The sequence below is a fragment of the Myotis nattereri genome (genome assembly GCF_964212035.1).
Source record: "Myotis nattereri genome assembly, chromosome: 15".
Lineage (NCBI taxonomy): Eukaryota > Metazoa > Chordata > Mammalia > Chiroptera > Vespertilionidae > Myotis > Myotis nattereri.
Window position 1 is genome coordinate 51,548,546 of NC_138090.1, and position 22,488 is coordinate 51,571,033.

At 42.5% G+C, this 22,488-nt stretch overlaps 1 protein-coding gene across 1 annotated transcript; it reads left to right on the forward strand.

The window, feature by feature from the left end:
• Positions 1-8,062: 8,062 nt before the first annotated feature.
• On the forward strand, positions 8,063-22,453 carry LOC308530680 (uncharacterized protein; the record flags this gene model as incomplete). The annotated part of the gene is made up of 4 exons (XM_081107375.1): positions 8,063-8,095; positions 8,975-9,101; positions 18,956-20,191; positions 22,407-22,453. The coding sequence occupies 4 exons, from the start codon at positions 8,063-8,065 to the stop codon at positions 22,451-22,453; spliced, it is 1,443 nt and encodes a 480-aa protein (XP_080963501.1).
• Positions 22,454-22,488: the final 35 nt, after the last annotated feature.

The window sequence follows — 22,488 nt, forward strand, 5'->3', positions numbered from 1 at the left end:
GGATTTAATGGGAAGAAACATTTGTGCATCACAGAAGAATAATGAGAGACTTTATGAATGACACAGTGGTCACACAGGTGGTCTTGCCTTGGTGAAGGGTCATTGGGGAAGAATTCATGGCCGGCCTTTGTTACAGTCATAGCTAGAAAGCCAGTGTTTTGTTACAGTTGCCCATTCCTTACCCAATTATGCTTGTTTGTGCTTATTGTTGATACTTTGCCAACTATTAAATTCTAATAGTGATCATTTTTACTCAGGTTCCCAGCTCACGGATACCTTTAACCTCTCTGAACTTTACACCTCTGCCTCTTTGACAGGTCTCTCTTTACTGCAAGCCAACGTTGGTCTATGCCTGTAGCACCTTGGAGAGCACACATGTTATTATATTGACATTGTATATCCTCTGCTCTAATACAATTAATTTTTATGTCTTTGAGCAACTTGAAATTATTCCACACAGACTCACATGGTCAGAATGTAAGGTTTTAAAGGAAACCGTTTGTGCAGGAAGAATGAGTAGAGTCTTCCTCTTTTCTTTGTATCTTATGCTGAGCTTCTGTCCCTCTCTTGGTGAGATTTTCATCTACTGACTTTTTGGTCCATGTTATTTATAACAGCAATTTTCTCTGCATCTTACTCACTCATCTTGAAAATCTTTCTAAGGAATCATGTCTTGTCAGAACAGTTAATCATTCGTGTTGAAGATATTCTGTTTTTATAAGGTCAACATGTACCTCACTAGTATTTCCTTTTATACAGGTTGCTGCTGTGGAGCAGAGAATGTGGAGGCACCGACGGAACAGAAGGTTTCTGTTAGAGTGTCACAGGCAAGGAATCCCAAGGTAGCCTTGTCTTCCCAGAAGAGCCACCCCTGTGAGAGTTGTGGGCTCATCTTGGGAAACATTTTCTACGTGCTGGAGCTGCAGGCAACACAACATATACAGATAATGTTGAGGTGTGGGGCATGTGCAAAATGGTTTTACTTCAGTGTAAAATTTCACCAATGGCATGTAAGAGAGAAGACTTTCATTAGAGGTGTGGACAGGATCTCACTTTCAAACAGCTGCAATTTCAGTGTGTCCCAGAATTGTTTCACCTATGGAGAGGATGGGCAGGATGTCCTCCACCTAAAGGCTCCTCAGACTAGTGACAGTCCCAATGCTATTTCAACCCGTGGGATGACGTTTCAAAGGAGAAAAAATTGTTACGCCAGAGAAGAATGTAAGAAAGACGTTAGTTGCAACAACATGTTTATTCAGGAAAAGGGTGTCCATGTTGTAAGTCGATGTTTTGTGTGCTCTGAATGTGGGAAATCTTTTACAAAAAACTCTCGCCTTCATTATCATCAGAGAATTCACAGAGGAGAAAAGCCTTATCAATGCAGTGAATGTGGGAAAACTTATACCACTAACACCAATCTTCGTAGTCATCAGAGAATTCACACTGGAGAAAAGCCTTATCAATGCAATGACTGTGGGAAAACTTATACAACTAACACCTACCTACGTAAGCATCAGAGAGTTCATACAGGAGAAAAGCCTTATAAGTGCAGTGAATGTGGGAAAACTTATACCACTAACACCAACCTTCGTAGTCATCAGAGAATTCACACTGGAGAAAAGCCTTATCAATGCAATGACTGTGGGAAAACTTATACAACTATCACCTACCTACGTAAGCATCAGAGAGTTCATACCGGAGAAAAGCCTTATAAGTGCAGTGAATGTGGGAAATCTTTTACAAGGTCCTTTGGTCTCCAATATCATCAGAGAGTTCACACAGGAGAAAAGCCTTATAAATGCAGTGAATGTGGAAAATCTTTTACCAGTAGCACTGCACTTCGTTGTCATAGGATGTTTCACACAGGAGAAAAGCCTTTTAAATGCAGTGAATGTGGTAAGTCTTTTACAAGGAGCACTCTTCTCCAATATCATCAGAGAGTTCACACAGGAGAGAAGCCTTATCAATGCAGAGAATGTGGGAAATCTTTTACCTTGAAAGATATCCTCTGTCGTCATCAGAGAGTTCACACAGGAGAAAAGCCTTTTAAATGCAGTGAATGTGGCAAATCTTTTACCTGGAGTAGTACGCTTCATAATCATCAGATAGTTCACACTGGAGTAAAGCCTTATAAATGCAGTAAATGTGAGAAATCTTTTACCTGGAGTAATGCCCTTCGTCATCATGAGAGGGTTCACACTGGAGAACAACCTTATAAATGCAGTGAATGTGGAGAAACTTTTACAACTAGAAGCCATCTTCAATATCATCAGAGAGCTCACACTGGAGAAAGTGGTTATAAGTGCAATTGATGTGAGATATCTCTCAGTCTGATTTTTACCTTAACTCTGCACAAAAAAGTCCAAATGTGAAAAGTTCTTAGATGTGTAGGACATGTAATTTCTTTTTTTTAAATATACTTTATTGATTTTTTTTACAGAGAGGAAGGGAGAGGGATAGAAAGTTAGAAACATTGATGAGAGAGAAACATCAATTGAGCTGCCTCCTGCACACTCCCTACTGGGTATGTGCCCGCAACCAAGGTACATGCCCTTTACCGGAATCGAACCTGGGACCCTTCAGTCCGCAGGCTGACGCTCTGTCCACTGAGCCAAACTGGTTAGGGCCACATGTAGTTTCTTAGTTAGGCTTTAAAAATTGTATAAGAAAAAAAGTGGGAAGAAACCAAGATGGCGGCATAGGGAAACACCGGAAATTGCTGCATCGCACAGCCACTTCAAAAATGCAACTAAAAGACAAAATGGACATCATCCAGAACCACAGGAAGTCTGGCTAAGTGGAAATTCTACAACCAGAAGGAAAGAGACAAGCACACTGAGACTCAGAGGTGTGGGGAACCGATATAGTGTTAAGCCTCGGATTGACCTGTTGGCAAAGTCACAAACAAGTCCCTGTTTGGGCACCATATGTTATAAATGTTTCCCTCCACATCCCGCATGGTTCAGGGTTCAGGATCTGAAAGAGGAGCCACACACAAATGAAAGAGAGAAGACAAGAGATAATTTGGAAATATTGGGGGGCTAGGCTGGTAAGTCCAACCCAAGAGGAAGGACTTCCACCAGTGCTAAGGTCGCACCAACCATTTTATAGTCAAAGATAAACAAGGTAGTGGTTACCATAGTTACACTGTTCTTGTGAGTTTCATTTGTTTTCACCATAGTTACACTTCCTGAACTTCCCTCAGCCCTTTAGTTTCCCAGATAAGATCTAGGGAGTGTTATAAGTTTAAGCCTAATTATCCTAAGAGGACTGTGCCCTCTAAGCTGGGACTTGTTTGTGACTTTGCCAACAGGTCAGTCCGAGGCTTAACCCTATATCGGTTCCCCACACAGAGGAGGTGCAGAAGTGCAGAGGTTCGGAGGCGCACATGAAAAGGGCTGGCAACTGAGGACACGGTTGTCTTTTTCAATCAGGAGGGAGTCTCATGCTCCAGAATGCTCTGAACTCCAGTTTCAGGTGTCTCTGGGGACCCAGACTCATATGGGGAGAAACTGGACTGTCTGGCATCTGTCAGAACTCAAGGATGGCTTCCTCTCAGAGGTGCTTGCAGTGATTACCGGGACACTGAGAAGCGGGGCCTCTTAGTTTAGGACTGAGGATCGACCATAGCTCTTTGCTCTGCCCTGTTGATTCCCTGAGACACCGCCCCACCCAAGCTGTGCACAGAGGCTTTTGCATATGAAAGGCCTGGCCCTTTGCAATCTGAAAATTAATTAACAATCTGCACCTGGGTCAGAGAGACCCAGAACTTCCAAAAGTAGGACCATGACCCCACAGCAGCTTGCATTGCTTCACAGCTGGGCCTCATCTAGGTACCTCCAAACCCCAAACAAAGAAGAGGAATTTGCAGATCTCTCCATTTCTCCTGCTGGGTAGCCTCAGGCTGAGGATAAATTAGCACCTCCTTAGAGATCCATAAGGGACACACTCAGGGGGGAGACTCAGTCAATATCTTCCAGTGATACCTACAACAAACCAGGCTTAACTACAACAAGACTGTGCACAAAGCCCACAAGGGGGTGCACCAAGAGTGTCCACCTCAGGTAATTGGGGAGGCTGAGCCACTGGGCCCTATAGGACACCTAACACAGAAAGCCACTCTACCAACACAGGGAAACATAAAAAATGCGGAGACAAAGAAACAGGTCACAAATGACAGAAATGGAGGAAAGCAAACTACAGGATATAGAGTTCAAAACCACACTTTTAAGGTTTTTCAAGAATTTTCTAGAAACTGTCTATAAACTCAATGAGACCCTCCAGAAATCTAGTGAGACCCTCGATGTTGTGATAAAGGACCAACTAGAAATTAAGCATATACTGACTGAAATAAAGAATATTATACAGACTTCTAACAGCAGACCAGAGGATCACAAGAATCAAGTCAACAATTTGAAATACAAAGAAGCAAAATACACCCAACCGGAAAAGCAAAATAAAAAAAGAATCCAAAAATATGAAGATAGTGTAAGGAGCCTCTGGGACAGGTTCAGGCGTACCAACATCCAAATTATAGGGGTGCTGAAGAAGAGAGAGAGCAAGATATTGAAAACCTATTTGAAGAAATAATGACAGAAAACTTCCCCTACCTGGTGAAAGAAATAGTCTTACAAGTCCAGGAAGCGCAGAGAACCCCAAACAAAAGGAATCCAAAGAGGACCATACCAAGACACATCATCATTAAAATGCCAAGAGCAAAAGACAAAGAGAGAATCTTAAAAGCAGCACTAGAAAGAAAGTCAGTTACCTACAAGGAAATACCCATACGACTGTCAGCTGATTTCTCAACAGAAACCATGCAGGCCAGAAGGGAGTGGCAAGAAATATTCAAAGTGATGAATACCAAGAACCTACAACCAAGATTACTTTATCCAGCAAAGCTATCATTCAGAATTGAAGGTCAGATAAAGATCTTCATAGATAAGAAAAAGCTAAAGGAGTTCACCACCACCAAACCAGGATTATATGAAATGCTGAAAGGTATCCTTTAAGAAGAGGAAGAAGAAGAAGAAGGTAAAGATACAAATTATGAACAACAAATACACATGTATCAATAAGTGAATCTAAAAATCAAGTGCAAAATAATCTGATGAACAGAATGAACTGGTGATTATAATAGAATCAGGGGCATAGAAAGGGAATGGACTGACTATTCTTGGGTGGGAAAGGGGTGTGGGGATGCCGGAAGAGACTGGACAAAAATCGTACACCTATGGATGAGGACAGTGGGTGAAGAGTGAGGGCGGAGGGTGGGGTGGGAACTGGGTGGAGGGGAGTTATGGGGGAAAAAGAGGAACAAATGTAATAATCGGAACAATAAAGATTTAATTTAAAAAAATGACTACTAGGAGACCAAGTAAAGGCACAACATCAATACTGGGGGCATTGTGTTTAGGAGGACATCAACAATGGGTCCCGGAGTTAAAAAAACACTCATTGAATTTTCTCCTCAACCCACGGGTTCTACCTCCCCAATATGGACAAAAATGATGGCACACAGTAAACTTTTCAAGTGCAGGGATCCTGGCATAGCATACGCAATATTGCAAACTCAGAGCTAAAAGTATCCATATAGGATGCTTTGAAGTTAAAACTTTTTAAGTAAAAGCTAGTCACAGGGATATTTATGTCCTAGTCTGCATTTGTGTGTATGTATGTGTGTGTGGTTTTTTAATTTTTAGCAAAGGGCAAATTTCACCTTCTTGAGCCTGTCGTCTTTTTGCATCTGGGATAACATACCTTTGGATTTTCAGGGATATTCCTGTTTCATATACTCCTAAGAGCACAATCTCTGAACACAAAAGATCACAGAGCCCCAATTATTATTGTTATTATGTTAAATTTTAACTGTTACCTAATAGATATACTTAAAAAGTTTATATCTTTTTTTTCTTTTTATCCAATCTCTGAGTTTTTCCTCCTCAGCTTCCCCCGCCCCCAATTTATCACCAGTGAATGTCATGTAACCCATTTATGTCTTCTTCTTTAGTGGAAAAGGTGTAAAACTGCCATTCTCCTAAGCAATTTATTTTTATTTTGCTTCCTGGTACTGTTACTGGCTTGGGTCACATAAACTTAGAAAAATTCTGCACAAGTTTGGACATTTCTTTCAAAAAGCAGTTGACTCATGTGAGGGAGGAGAAAGTTACATGGAGGGTTACCATCATTTCCAGTGTCTCACTGACTGAACACAGATTAATAAACAAAAATTTAGGACACACTCAGAATACAGCAAGCTAGTGTTTTCCCCTTGCATTCAGAGAATAGAAGAAAATGCTCAAGGCTCAGGTGACTTTGTTTTGTGTGTGTGTGTGTGTGTGTGTGTGTGTTTAATCCTCACCTGAGGCTGTTTTTTCTTTTTTCCCCCTCCCATTCCTTTCCTCTGAGATTGTGCACTTCCTTCCGTGCTTCCATGGCTCTGAATCCACTCCATTCAGCACTTTATTTTTTTAATTTGATTTCCTATATCAGTGAGATCAGGTGATACTCGTTCTCTGACTTATTTTGCTTGATATGATGCTCTCCAGGTCCCTCTGCTGTCTGTAAGTGTAAAGATTCTCTTTTACTGTTACATAGTATTCCATGGTATAAATGTTTCACAGGTGTTTTTTGTTTTTGGTTTTTTTTTAATGCATTTAATGATTTCAGAGAAGAAATGAAAGGGAGAAGAAGAGGGAAACATCAATGATGTCAGAGAATCATTGTTTGGCTGCCTCCTGTGCACTCCCTACTGGGAATGAAGCCTTCAACCTGGGCATGTCCCCTTGTCCTGAATTGAACCTGGGATCCTTCAGTCTGCGGGGTGACTCTGTATCCACTGAGCAAACCTGCTAGGGCTGTATCCCAGCATTTTAATCCAGTCATCTATTGATGGACACTTGGGCTGTTTCCATAGTTTTATTATTTTAAATTGTGCTGCTATCAACAGAAGGGTGCATTCATTCCATCTGATTGTTTGGTGTTTCTTACGATATATTCCTAGAAGTGGAATCACTGGATCAAATGGAAGTTTCGCACTAAATTTTTTGAGGAAAGTCCATAGTGATTTTCATATGGCTGCACCAGTTTGCATTCCCTCCAGCAGTGTGCTAGGGGTCCCTTTTTTCCACATCCTCCCCAGCACTTGTCATTTGTTGATTTGTTGATGGCAGCCATTGTGACAGTTGTGAGGTGACACCTAATTGTTGTTTTAATTTTCTTCTCTCTGGTGATCTGTGACTTTGAGCATCTTTTCATATGTTTCTTGACCACCTTATCCACACTGCAGCCCAGGCAGAGCTGACACTTTGGATGGCATCAGAAGCAGATGCCCTTAAGTATGAGTGTCTGTTTTGTGACCTTAACTTTGTACAATGGATTCAATGGAGGCAGGTTAAGGCAGTTAGAGACTTGAACAACCTCCTCCAGAAACATATGGCCTGAGGGAGACACATGCCAAAAGTCTTGAATGAAGAAACAATGCCTGGCATTCCGAATGAGCAAGTCTTGAACAAAAATATGCAAAACCTGCAGCTAAAGGAAGCCACGCAGGGGCAGGAGAAACAAACTTACCCCGGAAATCAACTCCTGAAGGCGCTAGAGGACCGTTAGTGTACTTGGTGTTTTCTTGGGCTATTTGACCCTAAATCCAGTCCTAGATTCATCTGAGAAATACTGGATCCCGGGCTTGGAGCTTAGAAACTACATTACCCAGAAAGCCAAGCCTGGAATGGCATCAGGCTGAGCCAATGGAGGGTCAGAGAAGGCATTTCCGTTTGGCCGCTTCGGGAGGGCGGGACTGGTAATCCCTGTGGCGGGATTTCGCCATCTCAGGTTTTTTTCTCGGGCGGTGAGGTTTTCATAGTCCCACTCCGGTGGAGAAGGCCGGGGAGTGGTGCTCCCTGCCTCACAGCCCATGGTCGGAGCCTCCAGTGGTGCTCACAGCTCACACGTGGGATTGAAGCTCGTAGTCGCCACCCGAACACACGCCAGGGCCGGGACAGGGACCGCCATTCCTGCAGCGGCTTCAGCCGCTCCCGCCCCGCTCCGCCCACAGAGGGCAATGGCGGCGCCCCCGCTGAGGAGACGGGCTGAGGTGAGTCGGTCCCCCAGGCCCTCACCGCCTCCTCACACAGACACCACAGCCCGGGTGCGGGCGCCTGTCCCGTCCTGCAGCTCAGTCCCGCGTGGAGGACCGTGAGGAAGGCGGAGGGGAGAGAGGAGTGTGGTGGCTTCTGAGGACACAGCAAGTGCAGGGCAGAGAGGACGGGGGTGACTTGCATCTGAAGGTCCCTGAGGGTGTGGCTGTGAGTATTGACGGAAAGAGCAGAGGCTGCAGGGAGGACGGCACAGGCTCATTCGGGGCTTTCCCGGCTGTGGGGTCCATCAGGGGCCTGGGGTGGTCCTGGATCCGGCTGGACTCCAAGCTCTCTACACGCCATATGCCAAGTTCGTGGGTGAGTCCAGCGAGATCCGGTGGCACTGGAGCTGGAAGGGGGCAGAGCTGAGGGAGTGAACCTGGGATCTGAAGATGGGAAGGGGATCAACATTACCCAGTGGTGAGCACATCTGGAGGAAGTGTGCGCTGATGGTCCCCGAGACGTTGTGTGGGGTATTAAAGGTGAAGCACAAACCCACGTTTGTCTTTGTCTTGGAGGCAGGATCTGGGAGACTGCAGTGGTGTTGCTTGGCTGGAAGGCTGGGGCCGGCAGGCATCGCCCAGACCTTAAATAGCATTGCCCTCTACCCTCACCTCCCCTCCCTTAATCCTTCCCACCCAACCCAGCTGCTCTACTGAGGGCCATCACAGTGAGTAATGGGACTGTGATGTGAGAGCAGCCTGCACTGGCATTAGGGCCTCGTGTCCACAGTTACCAGTGCCCTGGAGGAGGTTGAGACGGGGAAGGTGTGTAAGGTGTAGAATTACTGGTTCTCAGAAAGGCAGCTCTGGTTTTCATTGTTTCCATTCTGACAGGTTGGCGTGACCTTTGAGGACATTGCCCTGTACTTCTCCAGGGAGGAATGGAGCCTCCTTGATGAGGGTCAGAGACAGCTGTACCTGAATGTGATGCTGGAGAACTTTGAACTTATATCCTCACTGGGTAAGAGCCTCACTCTCACCAGTGATCTGGACTTGGCTTTGCGATTTCTCAGGCCCCATCCCCCAGTGTGTGCTGTGTCCTCCCATGTAGACTGTGGTACTGCTTGATTTTTCCAGTGTCCTGGGTAGTTGCTGTCCTGGGGAGGGTTGGTCTGTTTCCATTGCTCCCTTCTATTCCTGAACTCCCAATACTCCCCGCTGCACTAAACTCACAGGGAAGGATTTTTGCTTGGTAGTGTGTTTGGAAGCCTGAGGGATTCCACCTTGTTCAGTGAGGAAAGCATTTTTTATGTTCTTGTTGGTCATTTGTACATACTTTTTGAGGAATTGTTTCTATGTCCTTTTCCTGCTTAAGAACTCTGTTTTTTGCTTAAATATTCTCTTGACTACCTTGTATATATTATATATTAATTGCCTATCACATCCAGGAACACATATTTTTGCAAAAGTACTTAATTGTGCTTTTCAGATGCAGATATTGCTGCCCCACACCCGATTTTCTACAAAGTCGATATTTTTAGCAACCCTGCGTTCAGCACGTCTAGTGCCACTATGTTTCTAGCAAGCAAAGGTGCTTGTTACTAGTGCTTAGCAATAAAATATTTTTAATGAAGTTATATCGAGTTTGGTTTTCAGACAACTCCTTGCATTGTTCTTAGCCTCCAGTAAAGTATTAACATAACTTTATTATTCCCTGGGAACTCCAACTTTTGTGTGAATTTCTGTCTATATCTCAATATTCTCTTTATTGTGCTGATCAGAACTGCATCCACAATCTCTCCAATCGATTCCTTCGTAGAATTTGCAAGTATTTTCTTCTGTTCTCTAGATTTCCTTTCATTTCATTTTGTTTACTGCTAATGTGCTGTGAAGAAGCTTTTTTCTTTATTTGTTGCCGTCTGGACTGTTTGTTTTTTCTTTTCTGTCTGGTTGTTGTTGTCACATTCAGAAAATCCCCTCCAAACAAATCTGCAAAACTTTTTCTCTAGGTTGTCCTGAGGCGTTTTACGTTTTACCTTGCACATTTAATTCTGTCATGCAGGTTGAGTTAAATTTTATCAGTGGTGTCCAGTATTGTTGTGTTTACATGTGAGTATTGATTTTCAGCAGCACCTTTCATTGAAGAAACTATCTTTCCCTTCCTCTGTGTCTTGCAGCTTTGACAAAGATTACCTGAAAGGATGTTTTGGTTTATTTCTGTGTTTTCTGTTGTGTTCTATTGATATATGTGTCTGTGTTTCTGCAGCAACACAGCTTGCTTGCTTTTTTTCTGTAATAAATTGAAGTCTGAAAGTATGATACCACCAGCTTTGTTCTTGCTCAAGTTTGTTTTTGCAATTCGAGTTTTTAGTTCCATACATTTCAAGATTCTCTTTTCATTTCTTCGTAAACACCATAATAATTACCCTCAGCATTGCATTAATCTGTAGACTGCATTGTGTACTATGGATATCCTCACTATATTTCTTTTTTTTTTTTTTTAAAATATATTTTATTGATTTTTCACAGAGAGGAAGAGAGAGAGATAGAGAGTTAGAAACATCGATGAGAGAGAAACATCGATCAGCTGCCTCCTGCACATCTCCCACTGGGGATGTGCCCGCAACCAAGGTACATGCCCTTGACCGGAATCGAACCCGGGACCTCCCAGTCCGCAGGCCGACGCTCTATCTACTGAGCCAAACCGGTTTTGGCCACTATATTTCTTTTTTAAAATTCTTTAATGTTTAAAGTATTGTATACAGTATTACATATGTGTCTTCTTTCCCCCATTGAGTACAAATGACTGAGATGATGTGATATTTGTCTTTCTCCGACTGGCTTATTTTGCTTAGAATAATGCTCTCCAGGTGCATCCATGCTGTTTCAAATGATAAGAGTTCCTTCTTTTTACAGCAGCGTAGTATTTCATCCTGTTGATGTACCACAGTTTTTCAATCCACTCATCCACCGATGGGCACTTAGGCTATTTCCAAATCTTAGATATGGTAAATTGTGCTGCTGTGAACATAGGGGTGCATATGTCCTTTACAATTTTTGTTTCTGATTTATTGGGATATGTTGCTGGAAGTGCTATTACTGGGTCAAATAGGAATTCAATTTATAATTTTTTGTGGAAAGTCTGTACCATTTTGCACAGTGTCAACACCAGTCTGCATGACCATCGGTCGTGCACAAGGGTTCCTTTTGTGTACTTCCTCACCAGGACTTGTCATTTGTCCATTAGTTGATGATAGCCATCCTGACGTGTGTGATATGATATCTCATTGTCATTTTCATTTGTGTCTCTCAGATAATTAGTGACTTTAGGCAAGTTTTCATCTGTCTCTCTGCCCACTATATGTCCACTTTCGAAAAGTGTCTATTTTAGTCAATTGCTTATTTTTTTTATTGGATCGTTTATGTTCTTTTTGTGAAGATGTATGAGTTCCCTGTAAATTTTGGAGATTAAACCCTTGCCAGAGATAACATTGGCAAATATGTGCTCCTGGGCTTTCTTGTTTTTGTTGATGGTTTCATTTGCTTTGCAGAAGCTTTTTATTTTGATGTAGTGCCATTGGTTTATTTTTTCTTACTTTCCATTGCCCTTAGAGCTGTATTTGTGACGATAATGCTGGGACATATGTGAGATATTTTGCTGCCTGTGGATCCTTCTAAAATGTTTTGTTTCCCCTCTTACATTTAAGTCCTTTTCCCATTTTTAGTCTATTTTTGTGTATCGTATAAGTTGGTGGTCTAGTTCCTTTTTATGCATGTATCTGTCCAATTTTCCCAACACCTTTTATTGAAGGGAGTGTCTTGACTCCATGGTATGCTATTTCCTCCTTTGTCAAATATTGAGCATAAGGGCTTTGGTCGAATTCTGTGTTCTCGGTTCTGTTGCATTCCTCTATGTGTCTGTTGTGCCAGGACCAGGCATTTTTGTGCTATTGCTTGGTATCTGATCTTGTGATTCCTACAACTTTGTTCTTCTTTCTCAAGATTGCTGTGCCTATTCGGTTGTTCTTTTTTTTTTATTCCAAATAAATTTTTGAAGAGTTTATTATAGGCCTGTGAAATATGCCCTTGGTATCGTTTAATGAGTATTGCGTTGAGTCTGTAGATTTGTTTGGGTAGTATGGACATTTTATTGATGTTGATTCTACCAATCCACGAACACGGTATATTCTTTCATTTGTTTATATCGTCTTCTATCTCTTTTTTTCAACTTCTTGTAATTTTCTGAGTACAGGTCTTTGACCTCCTTACCTAAGTCTATTCCTAGGTATCCTAATATTTTTATTGCACTGGTAGATAGGATTGTTTGTTTGTTTCTCTTTCTGTGAGTTGATTATTGGTGTATAAAAAAACCATAGATTTGCGGGTGTTAATTTTGTATCCTGCTACATTGCTGAATGTATTTATTATATTTAGTAGTTTTTCATGAAGTCTTAAGTGTTTTCCATGTACAATATTATATCATCTGCTAATAATGACAGTTTTACTTCTTCTTTTCCAATTTGGATGCCTTTCATTTCTTCTTCTTGTCTGATCTTTATGGCTAGCACTTCCAGTCTTAGATCAAACAGGAGTGGTGCAAGTGGGCATCCCTCTCTTGTTCCTGTTCTTAGGGAAAATGGTTTTAGTTTTTGCCCATTGAGTGTGATATTGGCTGTAGGTTTTTCACATAAGGCTTTTATTATGAACCCTGTACTGTCACTTTGCTGAGAGTTTTTCTCAAGAAAGGGTGTTGGATTTTGTCAAATGCTTTTTCTGCATCAATTGATATGATTGTGATTTTTGTCTCTCATTTTGTTTTTATGATGTATTCTATTTATTGGTTTGCAGAAATAGGACCATCCTTTCATCCCACAAATTAAATCCCACTTGGTCATGGTGTATAATCTTTCTAATGAAATGCTGGATCTTATTTGCCAGAATTATGTTGAGGATTTTAGCCTCGGTAGGGGTCACTTCGACTACAGCGGGTGAAGTGCTGTGAAAATGACACCCCTGTGGTACAGGATTTGCTTCAGTGGGGCTTTGGTGCTCAGTGAATCTGCCCTTGAGTGTGTGGCTTATGGATGTTAAGAGTTGTAAGCTGCGCCCTAACTGGTTTGGCTCAGTGGATAGAGCGTCGGCCTGCGGACTCAAGGGTCCCAGGTTCGATTCCGGTCAAGGGCATGTACCTTGCTTGCGGGCACATCCCCCGTGGGGAGTGTGCAGAAGGCAGCTGGTCGATGTTTCTCTCTAATCGATGTTTCTAACTGTCTATCCCTCTCCCTACCACTCTGTAAAAAATCAATAAAATATATATATTTTTTTAAAAAAAAAAGAGTTGTAAGCTGCTATGGTATCACACTGACCACTGGATACACTGGCTCTTTGTTCTCCCGGGAGCTGTAAAGTCAGCTACTGCCTGGAGACACCCAGCTGGATCTACAGAGAGATTTGTAGATTCTCCTCTTTGTTTCGGGTTTGGAAATGCCCTGATGAGGCCCAGCCTTGAATTAAGGGAGGCTAGTGCTGCTGTCCCATATTGGGCCTTTTATTGATAAGTTTGGGGTTCCCAGACCCAACTGAAATGATTGTCAGTCAGACCTGCGACCTGGGATGTCCCAACATAGGTATAATGACCACCGCCAGCACCTCCATCTGGGAGAAAGCTGCCCCTTAGTTCCTGCCCCGATGCCAGTCAGTCCACTTTCTCCTCATATATATCTTCATCCGCCCCTTCCCCCCAGGACCTCCTGGCCCAGGAGGTCAGGGGAATCGGTTGCTTGTAAGTTAAGTATTCTCGTTTCCTAACATCAACCTCTCTTATGATGCTTTGGGGTTCATAGTGTCAGGTGTAATGTCTTACGTTTCATTTCTGTTTTCATTCCGTTTAGGTTTTTTTCCTCTTTTATTTATTTGTGTGTTTTTTTGTTTTAGTCTAGCTCAGGGGTGGGCAACGTTTTTGTGAGTGCGTGCCAAGACCAGCAAAATCTCTGACTCAAAATTCTACGTGCCAACCGTAATTTTTTGAGAACATGTTATGCCTACTTGATATCTCTGGTGTATGCATGTGAAGAATCTTGAAGAAATAATAAAATTCATTCCAGCGACAAAAACACAGTATATGATGATGAAAAATACATTTAGTGTTTAATGTATGCATGTTATGTAAAATTATTTATTTATCTAAGATGCAACTACACTGAATTTATCTCAAAAATAAAAAAGTCGATATTGAGAAAAAAATTCTAAATGAAAGAGTATAAGAGAGAGTTTCGCATGCCAGCATGTAATAGAGATTGCCCACCCTTGGTCTAGATCAAGGTTTACCAATTTTTGTATTTGAGAAAAGTACCTGTTAGGTATTTTTTTTTTAAATATATTTTATTGATTTTTTACAGAGAGGAAGGGAGAGAGAGATAGAGAGTTAGAAACATCGATCAGCTGCCTCCTGCACATCTCCTAGTGGGGACGTGCCCACAACCCAGGTACATGCCCTTGACCGGAATCGAACCTGGGACCTTTCAGTCCACAAGCCGACGCTCTATCCACTAAGGCAAACCGGTCTCGGCCTGTTAGGTTTTTTTAAAATTTTGTCTTATCTCCCTTTAATTGATGCTTGTTCAAACATTTCTTGTGTCATTTCTTTGCAGTCTTTCAGTTTACTTTCTTGTTTTGTTTATAGATTCCTGAGATGGAAGATTAGGTTTTTGAGATCTTTTTTCTTTTTTTTTTAATATTTTTTTATTGATTAAGATATTACATATGTGTCCTTATCCCCACGTTACCCCCCCCCCCCCCACGCACACACTCATGCCCTCACACCCCCCCACCCCTCCCCCCCCCGGTTGTCCTTGTCCATTGGTTAGGACTATATGCTTACATATAAGTCCTTTGGTTGATCTTTCCCCCTTACCCCCATCCTCCCCTACCTTCCCTCCAAGGCCGACAGTCCAATCAATGCCTCTCCGTCTGGATCAGTCCTTGTTCATCAGTTTATGTTGTTCATTATATTCCACAAATGAGTGAGATCATGTGGTATTTATCTGCTCTCCAGTTCCATCCATGCTGTGGCAAATGGTAAGAGTTCCTTTTTCTTCTTCCTCTTCTTAAAGAATACCTTTCAGCATTTCATATAATGCTGGTTTGGTGGTAATGAACTCCTTTAGCTTTTTCTTATCTGTGAAGCTCTTTATCTGACCTTCTATTCTGAATGATAGCTTTGCTGGATAAAGTAATCTTGGTTGTAGGTTCTTGCTATTCATCACTTTGAATATTTCTTGCCACTCTCTTCTGGCCTGCATGGTTTCTGTTGAGAAATCAGCTGACAGTCGTATGGGTACTCCCTTGTAGGTAACTGAGTTTCTTTCTCTTGCTGCTTTTAAGATTCTCTCTTTGTCTTTTGCTCTTGGCATTTTAATTATGATGTGTCTTGGTGTGGTCCTCTTTGGGTTCCTTTTGTTTGGGGTTCTCTGCCCTTCCTGGACTTGTAAGTCTATTTCTTTCACCAGGTAGGGGAAGTTTTCTGTCATTATTTCTTCAAATAGGTTTTCAATATCTTGCCCTCTCTCTTCTTCTGGTATCCCTATAATTCTAATGTTGGTACACTTGAAGTTGTCCCAGAGGCTCCTTACACTATCTTCATATTTTTGTTTGGAAGTTCTAGCAGGGGAGCGCAGCTACTCGTATACCCTTGACCGAAGACCGGTCCTCTCCTCGGGGGGGAAGGTCGTCCTCTTCTACCGAGCGCGCAGCTTCGGGAGGGACGCACATGCATCGTTGAGGGAGGAGGGGGACACCCGCCTAGCCAGCCAGATCAGCCGAATCAACCCTGGCGATCAGTGGGGAGACAGATGTCGCAGCCAGATCGCCCTCACATCCTATCTTCATATTTTTGGAATCTTTTTTCTTTTTTCTTTTTCGGTTGGGTATTTTTTGTTTCTTTGTATTTCAAATCTTTCACTTGATTCTTGGGATCCTCTTGTCTGCTGTTGGATCTCTTGTATATTATTCTTTATTTCAGTCAGTGTATGCTTAATTTCTACTTGGTCCTTTTTCATATCCTTGAGGGTCTCACTATATTTTTTGAGGGTCTCACTAAATTTATCGGAGATTTCCATAAAATTCTTGAAAAACCTTATAAACGTGGTTTTAACTCTATATCCAGTCGTTTGCTTTCCTCCATTTCTTTCATTTGTGACCTGTTTCTTTGTCTCCGCATTTTTTATGCTTCCCTGTGTTGGTAGAGTGGTTTTGTGTGCTAGGTGTCCTGTAGGGCCCAGTGGCTCAGCCTCCCCCGTTACCTGAGGTAGACACTCTTGGTGCACCCCCTTGTGGGCTTTGTGCACAGTCTTGTTGTAGTTATGCCTTGATTGTTGTAGGATCACTGGGAGGAATTGACCTCCAGGCCAATTGGCAGTGAGAATCGGCTGTGTCTTCAGTGGGAGAACTTCTGTGCTGAAGACACCCTTCTGGGGCAAGACTTGCTTCAATGGGGCTTTGGTGCTCACTGTGTCTGCCCCCTGGGTGTGTCCCTTTTGGATCTGAGGAGTTGTAATCTGGATGGTCCCCCTCTGATCACTGGGTACACTGGCTCTTGGAGGTTACCCAGCAGGAGCTATGAAGAGAACTTCAGATTCCCCTTACTTTTTTGGAGTTTGGAGGTGCCCTGATGAGGCCCAGCTGTGAAGCAATGCAAGCTGCTGTGAGGCCTTGGGCCTTCTCTTGGAAGTTCTGGGTCTGTGGCCCAGCTGCCATTTGTTAGGTAATTCTCATGTTGCAAAGGGCCAGGGCATTCATATGCAAAACCCTCTGCTGCAGCCTGGGTGGGGCGGGGTCTCAGGGAATCAAAGGGCGGAGCAAGGAACTATGGCGGATTCTCAGCCCTGCCCTAAGGGGCCGCGCTTGTCTCAGTGTCCTGATAATTTAATTGCTGCAAGCACCTCTGAGAGAAAGCCGCCCTCGAGTTCCGAGTTCTGCCCGCTGCCAGACAGTCCAGTTTCTCCCCGTATGAGTCCTGGGTCCCCAGAGACTTCCTGGAACCAGAGTTCAGAGCAGTAGGGAGCTTGTGACTCCCTCCCGATTCAAAAAGACAGTCGCGTCCTGAGGTACCAGCCCCTTTCTGCGCACTCTTGAGCCTCTGTACCTTTGCACTTCCGCAGCTCCTGACCCTCAATGTGCTTTTCTCCTTCCTTCTAGTTGTAGAATGTCCACTCCGCCAGCCCTCCTGTAAGTTCTGGATGATGTCCGTTTTGTCTTTTTATTGTGTTTTGAAATTGTTGTAGGAGGCAGCAATTTCAGTGTTTCCCTATGCCGCCATCTTAGTTTCTCCCGAGATCTTTTTTCATAATGTAGGCATTTTTCCCTATAAAATTTCCTCTTAGAATTGTATTTTCTGGATTTTATACATGGTTTTGATAGGTTGTCTTTTTATTGACCATGTCAATAGATTGTTTTTATTTCAGTTTTGGGTTTGGCTACCTTGAAATTGTTATTTGTATATTATTGCTTTCAGATAGAGAGGAAGAGAGATGGAGAGAAAGAGAGAGAGAAACATCAGAGTGAGGGAGAAACATCAATCGGCTGCCTTCTGTACACAAGCTAACTGGAAATGGAATCCACGTACTGATATGTGCCTTCACTCTGAATGGAATTCTCGACCCTTTGGTATTCAGGACGATGCTCCAACCAATTGAGCCATACTGGCCAAGGCATTCTGAGGTTTTTAAACACAAATTTCCAGGTTTTGTTGTAGCACAGGCCACTAGGGTCAATGATAGCACAAGCATAACTCTTACCCTTGTTTTTGACTGTAGGTATCTTCAAATATATTTGTTCACTCAGTCTTTCCAGTCATCCTTTCTGTACAGTTATCCTTTATTTGTGTCTATAATACTTTTTGTCTTCATGGTACTCTTATTCCCATTTCCTATGGGGTTTTTGTTCATGGAAAGCTGTCTGCTTATACTGGGAAGGGGGAAGAAGCTCATCTCTCTGATCCTGCCATCTTGGTGATGTCACTCGCCTTGGTCTTTTGACTGTGATCTCATTTGTCCTTTGTTGTTCTACCACAATATTGACCCCCCCCCCCCCCGTTCTTTGCATTATTTACCCCAAGCAATGCCTCAAAGGGATTGAAGGGGAAGAATCATTTGTGCATCACAGAAGAAACACGACTTTATGAATGACCCTGTGGACCCCAGGTGATCTTTCTTTAGGGAAGGGTCATTGGGGAGGAAATCATGACAGGCGTTTGTTACGTTCATAGGGAGAAACCCAGTGTTTTGTTACAGTTGCCCATTCCTCACTCAATTATGCTTTTTTGTGCTTATTGCTGATACTTTGCCAACTATTTAGTTCTAATTATGATCATTTCTACTTAGATTCTCAGCTCACGGATGACCTTAACCTCCCTGGACTTTGTACCTCTGCCTCTTTCACAGGTCTCTCTGTACTGCAAGCCAACATTGGTCCATGCATGCAGTACTTTGGAGAGCACACGTGTTATTATATTGAAGTTGTATATCCTGTGATCTAATGAAATTATTTTTTTTCTCTCTGAGCAGCTTGAAATTATTCTTCACAGACTCACATGGTCAGAATGTAAGGTCTTAAAGGAAGCCATTTGTGCAAGAACAATGAGTAGAGCCTTCCTCTCTTTGTATCGACTGATATGCTTCTTTCCCTCTCCGTGAGATTTCCATTATCGACTGACTTTTGGGGCCATGTTATTTATAAAAGCAATTTCCTCACTGTCTCACTCATCTTGAAAATCTTTCTATGCAGTCATGCCTAGTCATGACTGTTAATCATTCGTGGTGAAGATATTCTGTTTTCATAAGGCCAACATGTACCTCACCAGCATTTCCTTTTATACAGGTTGCTGCTGTGGAGCAGAGAATGTTGAGGCACTGACTGAGCAGAACATTTCTGTTAAAGTGTCACAGGCAAGAAATATCAAGGTAGCCGTGTCTTCCCAGAAGAGCCACCCCTGTGAAAGTTGTGGGCCTGTCTTGGGAAACATTTTCCACATGATGGAGCTGCAGGGAACGCAACACGGACAGATACTGTTGAGGTGTGGTTCATGTGCAAAACAGTTTTACTTCAGTGTAAAATTTCATCAGCAGCATGTGAGAGAGAAGACTTCCATTAGAGGTGTGGACAGGATCTCACTTGCAAACAGCTGCAATTTCAAAGTGTCCCAGAATCGTTTCACCTGCACAAAGGTTGGGCAGGATTTCCTTACCAGATCAGGAAGTCGCCACCTAACGGCTCCTCAGACCGTGGACAGTCCCAATGCTATTTCAACACGTGGGATGATGTTTCAAAGGAGAGAAAATTGTTACACCAGGAAAGAATGCAAGGATGACATTAGTTGCACCCACATGTTTATTCAGAAAAAGAGTGTCCATGTTGGAAGTCAATGTTTTGTGTGCTCTGAATGTGGAAAATCTTTTACAACTAACTCTCACCTTCATAATCATCAGAGAGTTCACACAGGAGAAAAGCCTTATCAATGCACTGAATGTGGAAAAACTTTTACAAGTACCAGAGGTCTCCAATATCATCAGAGAGTTCACACTGGAGAAAAACCTTATAAATGCAGTGCATGTGGGAAATGTTTTATTACTAAGACCCAACTTCGTAGTCATCAGAGAGTTCACACAGGAGAAAAGCCTTATCGATGTAGTGAATGTGGAAAAACTTTTACAAATACCAGAGGTCTCCAATATCATAAGAGAGTTCACACTGGAGAAAAACCTTATCAATGCAGTGCATGTGGGAAATGTTTTATTACTAAGACCCACCTTCGTAGTCATCAGAGAGTTCATACTGGTGAAAAGCCCTATAAATGCAGTGACTGTGGAAAATCTTTTACTGCTAGGGCTACAGTACAATATCATCAGAGAATTCACACTGGAGAAGAGCCCTATAAATGCGGGGAATGTGGGAAAACTTTTACAAGTATCAAGGGTCTCCAGTATCATCAGAAAGTTCACACTGGAGAAAAACCTTATAAATGCAGTGCATGTGGCAAATGTTTTATTACTAAGACCCAACTTCGTAGTCATCAGAAAGTTCATACTAGAGAAAAGCCCTATAAATGTAGTGAATGTGGGAAATCTTTTAACAAATGCACTGATCTTTTTCCTCATCAGAGAGTTCACACTGGAGAAAAGCCTTATAAATGCTGTGAATGTGGAAAGTCTTTTACACGTAGCATTGGTCTCCAGTATCATCAGAGAGTTCACACAGGAGAAAAGCTGCATCAATGCAGTGAATGTGGAAAAACTTTTACAAATACCAGAGGCCTCCAATATCATCAGACAGTTCACACTGGAGAAAAACCTTATAAATGCATTGCATGTGGGAAAGGTTTTATTGCTAAGACCCACCTTCATCGTCATCAGAGAGTTCATACTGGAGAAAAGCCCTATAAATGCAGTGACTGTGGAAAATCTTTTACTGCTAGGGCTACGGTACAATATCACCAGAGAATTCACACTGGAGAAGAGCCTTATAAATGCAGGGAATGTGGGAAAACTTTTACAAGTATCAAGGGTCTCCAGTATCATCAGAAAGTTCACACTGGAGAAAAACCTTATAAATGTAGTGCATGTGGCAAATGTTTTATTACTAAGACCCACCTTCGTCGTCATCAGAGAGTTCATACTGGAGAAGAGCCCTATAAATGCCGTGAATGTGGGAAATCTTTTAACACATGCACTGATCTTTGTCCTCATCAGAAAGTTCACTCTGGAGAAAAGCCTTATAAATGCAGTAAATGTGGAAAATGTTTTAAACGTAGCAGTGGTCTCCAATTGCATCTCAGAGTGCACACTGAAGAAAGACCTTATCTCAGCAGTGAATGTGGGAAGTCTTTTACCACTAGCTCTGAACTTCATTGTCAGCAGAAATATCATACTGGGGAAAATCTTTATAAATGCAGTGAATGTGGAAAGTATTTTAAAAGTCGCAGTGGTTTCCAATATCATCATCAGAGCGTTCACACAGGAGAAAAGCCTTATCAATGCAGTGAATGTGGGAAATGTTTTATTACTAAGACCCACCTTCGTATTCATCAGAGAGTTCATACTGGAGAAAAGCCTTATAAATGCAGTGCATGTGGGAAATGTTTTATTACTAAGACCCAACTTTGTATTCATCAGAGAGTTCATACTGGAGAAAAGCCTTACAAATGCAGTGAATGTGGGAAATCTTTTATCACTAAAAGCGACCTTCAGAGTCATCAGCGAACTCATACTGGAGAAAAGCCTTATAAATGCAGTGAATGTGGGAAATCTTTTATCACTAAAACCTGCCTTCGTAGTCATCAGCAAGTTCATACAGGAGAAAAGCCTTATAAATGCAGTAAATGTGGAAAATCTTTTAAACGTAGGCGTGGTCTCCATTATCATCGCAGAGTGCACACTGCAGAAAGACCTCAGCAGTGAATGTGGGAAGTCTTTTATTACTAGCTCTGAACTTTATAGTCATCAGACATTTCATACTGGGGAAAATCTTTATAAATGCAGTGAATGTGGGAAATCTTTTACAAGTAGCAATAGTCTTCAATATCATCAGAGAGTTCATACTGGAGAAAGCAGTTATGAGTGCAGTTAGTGTGAGATGTGGGGAGCCGGCATGGCCATGGCATACTCAGCCCCAGTGCGCCTTATGTGCCATGCCAGCTCAGCCTGGATCAGTGACCCTGAGTTGGGGCGATGAAAGTATTAAGAAAAGACAGAGAAGAGGATGAAAGCTGGGTCTCGGTGTGACGCTGCCCTCTGGGGTGGAGAGAGACAGTGCCAACGCCAAAAACCCCTGTCTTTATTTTATAGCAGATGCCAGGAGGCAAAGTAAGGGCATGTTCAAGATGTTTACAACATTCTCGTGGGTTCAAATCCTATTCAACTACATGTACCTGAATTCTATCTCTTAGGCACGTGGGGCCAAGTGTTTGGACTATAGGTTCAAGCTTATAGCTATAGCTATTGGCTATTATTGTGCTAGGAAGGCTCTGCCCTCCAAGTTGGGACTTGCACGTGGCAATGAGAGGACTGTGCCCTCTCATCGATCCGAGGCATGAACCTGTCCAATACACTGTAGCGTGCCCCAAAAGATATCTCTCAGCCAAATTTGTAAATCTGCTCTGCACAAAAGAGTCTAAATGTGAAAAACTTTTTAGATGTGTGGGACATGTCGTTTTTCTGTTAGGATTTAACAGTTGTGTAAGAAAATATGTGAAGTCTTAGTCTGAATTACATCTCATACATTTCTTCACCTCCATTATGTGATATCCCCCAACTGTTTTTGTTCTGTTTGTTAGTATTTCTGTTGGAACCTTATGTGTCTATATCGCACGTTCCAACATAGGGAGAAGTGTTTCCTTGTGTATGTCACTGCATATT